This window comes from Sorex araneus, chromosome 2 (assembly GCF_027595985.1).
Source record: "Sorex araneus isolate mSorAra2 chromosome 2, mSorAra2.pri, whole genome shotgun sequence".
In the NCBI taxonomy this organism is placed as follows: domain Eukaryota; kingdom Metazoa; phylum Chordata; class Mammalia; order Eulipotyphla; family Soricidae; genus Sorex; species Sorex araneus.
In genome coordinates, this window is record NC_073303.1 from 67612073 (window position 1) to 67618509 (window position 6437).

At 40.8% G+C, this 6437-nt stretch overlaps 1 protein-coding gene across 1 annotated transcript in view; it reads left to right on the forward strand.

The window, feature by feature from the left end:
• The window catches only part of SNX16 (sorting nexin 16), a 35763-nt gene extending 30230 nt beyond the window's left edge, over positions 1–5533 (forward strand). The window contains exons 7-8 of the mRNA XM_055128457.1: positions 1170–1289; positions 2653–5533. Of these exons, the coding sequence (XP_054984432.1) occupies positions 1170–1289; positions 2653–2749 (217 nt within the window). The 3' untranslated portion in view covers positions 2750–5533. The remainder of the gene's footprint in view (positions 1–1169; positions 1290–2652) is intronic.
• The last annotated feature ends 904 nt before the right edge of the window (positions 5534–6437 follow it).

Below are 6437 nucleotides of genomic sequence, written 5' to 3' on the forward strand. Positions count from 1 at the left end.
GCACGGGAAAGGAGATGCGTGCTGAAAGTAGACTAGAGACTGAACACAATGGCCACTCAGCACCCCTATTGCAAACCACAACACCCAATTGGAGAGAGAGAACAAAAGGGAATACCCTGCCACAGAGTTGGGGTGGGGTGGGGGGGAGATGGGATTGGGGAGGGTGGGAAGGATACTGGGTTTATTGGTGGTGGAGAATGGGCACTGGTGGAGGGATGGGTTCTCGAACATTGTATGAGGGAAACACGAGCACGAAAATGTGTAAATCTGTAACTGTACCCTCACAGTGATTCACTAATTTAAAAAAATTGGGGGGGAATGTAATTTACATACTGTTAATAATAAAGTTTCATGCATATAAAGTGCCCAAAAAATAATATTTTACTTAATGCAGACACTTTAACAGTATCTGTATTTTCTGATAAAAAACCAATATTCCTTTTCTTAGGATTCTTAGTGCTTTATATTATTTGTACTATTATACAATTGTTTATATTTTCCCATTTAAATTTTTTAATTCCTGTCCCTCATTAAAGTTTGCTTTTGAAGGTTTTGCCTATTTCATGGAAACTCTAAAATGTATTGCACAGAATTTTGTTTATGAAAAGCTTTCTTGCAGGAAAGGCATGAGAGTTACCACAATAAGATTCAAATATAGCATGCGGCAATATATTTTAGATGCCAGAGTTGAGCATTTAGTTATGAAAATAGTATACTATATTGTAGTACATTATCTGAATTTCTCTATATAGGTTAAAATCATAGAGTAATCGGTCATCACAAATTCACTTACTGATTCATTTTATGATAATTCCATCTGCCATTCCTTTAAGTTTTATGGACCAGGTAATATGAAACAAATTTATTGTATTTCTGCCAAGGCTGGGGGCAGAAGTTGGGACAGTGGTGGGACTGGTGTCAGGACGTCTCTCTCAAACAGCTGTCGTGTGCGGCTTTGAAAACCAGTGTCAATGCAAATTGAAAGAAAGAATACCAAAATTAAAAATAAATCATTTTAAAATTAATCATTAGACTCTATCAGCAGTTCATTAGCCATCTGACCGTATTAAGACTTAATAGCTGAAGGCTACTAGCGCCACCAGGATTCGCAGTAATAAGCACACGTCTCTCCTTCTTGGACTCTCACTGGCTGCTCTGATTCCTTTCAGAACACTCTCCTTAGATCCGGCAGGGTCACTGCACATGTACAAGGCAGAAGACGGGCCTGACCGGAAGGTGGAGTGCACTGCGTCCGAGGGGGATCGAGAGGCCTTGGAGGAAGAACCTCGGTACATAGTGTCTAGTGTCTTACACACTAGTCATCCTGATCATTGGACAGAAACGATAATTCTTTGGCTTACTTTTTATGGAATCAGCATTTCATCATTAATTGCCTTAAAAAACCGGAAACAGACGATGGATATTCTAACCAGGGCCTAACAGTGAATTTTGGTGTCCAGGCTCTACATTTTTTTATTCCCCTTTTTCGGAATAAAAGAAACTTATTCCGAATTAACCAAGTTTTGTTAACCGAGCACTGACTCGGTAAACATACATTCAGCACTGAATGAATCGTTATTTGTTGTTGTTGTTCTTGTTGCTTTTGGGATCATACCTGGCAATGCTGAGGGATTACTCCTGGCTCTGCACTCAGAAATTACTCCTGGCGGTGCTCTGGGACCATGGGATGCTGAGGATCAAACCTGGGTCGACTGTTTGCCAGGCAGAGGCCCTCCCCACTATACTATCTCTCTGGCCCCTTTTTTTATTTATCTTGATGGATTGCTTTTATCTCCGTCAGTGTTACTTTTTCCATTCAAAAATATGGCATGATATAACTACCACCCTGCCTACCTAATTAAATGATGGTGCATTTGACGGTTTATAATCCGTATTGCCTAGAAACTCAAGGTCGTTTTCAATACTTAAATGGCAGAGCTTCAAATGTAGTTTTGTACATGGAGTTTCTGTTGGCAAAAGTAATTGCAGACTAGATTTATGTTGGTAAGTGGTAGTTGAGAGAGCTGGAAGAGTCCAGAATAAACTTTAAAGAGTTCTATGGCAGTGATGACTTCCAAATACTAACTTTCTAGTTGACCCCCAAGTATCATGGGTTTAGCCCTAGCAGCCCCCAGAGCACTACCCACTTGGCAGCCAGCTGCTCTGGGGTGGTACTCTCGGCCCTGGCGTGAGCCGTCTGACCTAGTAGGTGAGTAGCACCCAGAGAGGGATCCAGACACCCTGAGCACTGCGTGGGATGCACCCCCTCCCCCCCTTCCCACCACCACCACCAAAATATAATTTTTTTTTTTCTGATTAACAATTTAAGTACTTTCTCGGGGGCTGGAACAATAGTATATAGTAGGTAAGGCGCTTGCCTTGCACACTTCCTACCCGGTTCGATCCCCGGCATTCCATATGGTCCCCCAGTCCCCGCCAGGAGTGATTTCTGAGTGCAGGGCCAGAACTAACCCCTGAGCACCGCTGGATGTGTTGCAAAAACAAAACAAAAATATTTAAATACTTTCTGATTATATTTTTCATTGAGTACAAAAATATGCTTTACATATGTTAAAAGATTTTTTTTTAAGTTTATGGAAAATGAAATAGCATATATCCAGTCTCTTCATTGATGTTTCTCTTTCTTTACAGAGTTGGTAATAAGACACACTTAAGTTTTAGTGAACCTGAAAATTCCGTATCAGAGATAGAAGTCGCAGAAGTGGCATATAATGCTGAAGAAGACTGAAGCGTCACGAGCAGTTCTGTACATGTCTGTCTTATCAGCTTTAGAATAGAGTGGCAAATATTTCGTCTTTGTTCCCATTCCAGAGTGGCAGAAATTTAAAATTTTAAAACAGACTGAAACATTTACTGAAAACAGTAAGAATGCACATGTATAAAGTTTACATACAGTTTAAGTTATTGTAATAAGAAATATATTCACTGCTGCTTAAGATGATCCTTTAGCCAACTGTTGTACTTAATATACTAAAAAAGTCCTAGTTAGGAATTCTGTTATCAAGCTCCACGTTCTTGAATATTGTGCGTAAGTTATTGTGGCGTTTGGGACCGTGGATTGCTCCCAAGTAACATGGCTGTGAGTGTGGTGGCTCGAGTGTTGTGTGCGTGTATCCGGGTCTGTCCTGTGACTCAAGTGAAAATTGCATGTTACTGCCTGGTTGGTGGATCCTTTGCTCTTTGACATGATGTTTTCACTTTTGTTTGAATCGGTGGTTGAAAGTTGAATTTAAAATAATAACCTGCTTATTTTGTATTTTAATAAAAATGGCTTATTTGGAGTGCTATGCTATTGAAAAAAGGAAACTTTCTAGTACCAACCAAAGGGAAACTATTCAAAAAAGATAGAAGAATAATGAAACTGATAGCTTTCATTTTAAAAGCTAATTCATTGATAGCCAGAGACTGTATAATAACTACTGTCCCAGCTTCTTATGTATTTTCCTTCTGCATTTACCTTAAATCTCCACTTAGAATTGGTGAGTTTGCCTCTCAGAACACTACCTCTTTTTGCTAATCAAGGCATACCCTTTGGGAAATAGACCATAAGTTCTAGGCAAACACTAAACAAAAATCTTAATAAAAAAGCCATATTACTACAAAGTTCCTAACTGTGTTGACTCCTGGCATTACATTATTCCTTTACATGTGGCTAATTTTCTGTAGTGTAATCGGGCTGATGTTCTTTTTAACACATTTAACTTTATAAAATTATATATGATGCACTTTATAAGAGTAAAGTGTTTTGTGCCAAGTGTCATTGGTGAATTAATTTCCTTAATAATTGGAGCTAGGAAAAAGAAATTATACAGTGCCTTTACTATTTCACTTTCTGAAAAAGTCTCCTAGGATCTGTGAGTCAGCTTCATTTTTAAAAATGTTTCTATCTGCTTTGTACTCGGTTGTTTAAAAAGCCCTGTTTCATTTTTATCTTCTTGCCACTGTTTTGTCTGGGTCTTTTGGTGGAGGTCCTCCAGCAGTGCGTGGGGACCAGGCCGGAGCGTGTTTTTATGCTGCCTTTGGTCCCCAGCACCATATCCTCTGAGCCGCCAGGAGTGACCCTGAGCACAGAGCCAGGAGCAATTCCAGAACACTGTACCCTTTGCCCCCGCAAAGAAAGAAGTGCTTAGGGGCCAGCCCTTGGCTTCTCATGGCAGTGCTCAGCAAACCAGGTCACCGTCCACAGCGGCCACCCTCGCTGTGGTCCAGAGCTGCCAGAACCACACCCAGTCGGGCTGCTGTGACTGCGGCTCAGACTCTGCAAGGCAAGGCATGTGCCGCCGACCGCTGGCCTCTCCCCAGCCCTGTTTCTACTGTTTTGCGTATTTGTTATGAAGCGTTGTAAATGCGCTGCCATTTTTAATGCAGTTACATTGAACTGCACAGGCGTTCCACCTGCTAAGGTACACTTCCCGGAGAACAGGCATGACAATCTCCATTATTTATTTTTTTTCTTTATTAGCTAAATGTTTATCAGTATTTGTTACCCATTCTAGGATGTCGTTGTTTAAAATCCTGCTGACAGATTAACAGACCCAGCGACTATGATTTAGCTTTTGATCTAGAAAAGGACACTTTTTTTTTTACCGAAAAGTACCAAAAATTAAGTCTTTATCGAAATGTATAGGAAATGTATAGGGCCGTGAAGAGTGCTCAAGTGGTAGAGCACATGTCTAGGATGTGAGACACCCTGAGTTCGAGCCTCGCACTGCTCAGCCCCCCGCCAGCGCCCCCCAGACACCAGCGGTGGTGCCCGGGCACTGCCCAGCCTAGCCCAGCCCTGCACCCAGCCCGGCACACGCGCTGACCCGTCTCCTGGTCTGCTGGGCCGGGCGTCACCGGGGAATTGTCTTCAGATGTCCTGAGCCCAGCTGCGTGCAGCCTCTGTCAAAAACAGGCAGGTACAATAAATCTCCCAGAATATTTTCCACAAAGTGGAAATATGTATTAGAGATGTGGTTTCTGTCCTGAGAGACAGAAAGAATGTAATAAACTGAACAGCTCACTCACTTAAAAATACTCTCCTAGACTTTTAAAGTAATTTAAAAGAACAGTCATTTAAATAAATTGGTTATTTTTCACCTAATAGAGCAAGGTGATTTTTGCTAAAATTCAGATATAGTGCTACTTTTTTTTTTCTTACATGGACCACACATCTTCAAAACCGGGCCCCTTAGAATAAAACAAGGCTATACAATTAACAGGCAAAACCACTATGATATATATTTAGGATTTTTCCACTTTTATAATTAATTTAATTCCCAGTATTATATTCATTTAATAAATTGCCTTTTCAGATATTGAATAGTACTTTCCCTCTGATATCTCTCTTCTTCCTACTTAAATGATAATTGTAAATTTAAGTTAACTGCTACATTTTGCAGATGTATGTGGAATAAGTTTGGTTCTCTTGCTTGCACTTTATATATATATTACTAATCATTTTAAGTCTTTGTGAGATGGTGCAGTGTACTTCAATATGTAACCAATGTTAATAAAAAATTGAAATGTTTTTGTGGATAATCTTTTAGCCTTTGAAAAGTAAATTCATGTACTAAGAGAACAACAATCTTAAAACTTTAGCAAATGTATTTTATCTCTACTGTACAGAGATTAACCAATTACAAGCCCAGTAGGGGTCAGAGAAATAAGCGCGGGTAAAGCGATTGCCTCGCATGCACCTGATCTGGATATTATGTCCAGATGTCTCCCAAGCACTGCCAGGAGTGATCCTTGAGCGTAGAGCCAGGAGTTAGCCCTGAGCAGCCCCAGGTGTAACCACCTCCCACCCATCCACCCATCCACCCCCAAAAAAATCCCTTTTATTTAGAAGACCTAAGAATAATTTGATATTGAATAGGATTTTGTGAATTATAGTAATAGAGGAGTTTGGAGTTGATGTTAAAACTTGGGTTGCTTTTTCAACAATGATGTGCTTGATCGATAGCACAGCGGTTGGGTGTTCATTTGCCTTTCACTCGGCCGACCCTAGTTTGATTCCTCTGCCCCTCTCAGAAATCCTGGCAAGCTACTGAGAGTATCAAGCCCGCGCAGCAGAGCCTGGCAAGCTACCCATGGCATATTCGATACGCAGAAATAGTAACATCAAGTCTCACAATGGAGACGTTACTGGTGCCCACTCCAGCAAATAGATGAGCAATAAATAGGATGACAGTGACAGTGATGTGCTTGATAGTGATAAGACAGAGTCTGCAGGACCATGTCCCACGATGCCTAGTGCTTGATGATGTGGTAGCTGCAGAATCCTCAGACATCTGACATTGACCAAGTCTCGATAGCGCCCCTTAGGTTTGATTGAAACTCCTGTATACTCATCCTGGTCCCTAACCATACAAACGCCATTGCTAATATTGCCAGTGAGACATATCAAATGATTCATCAGTAAACAGAAAGAT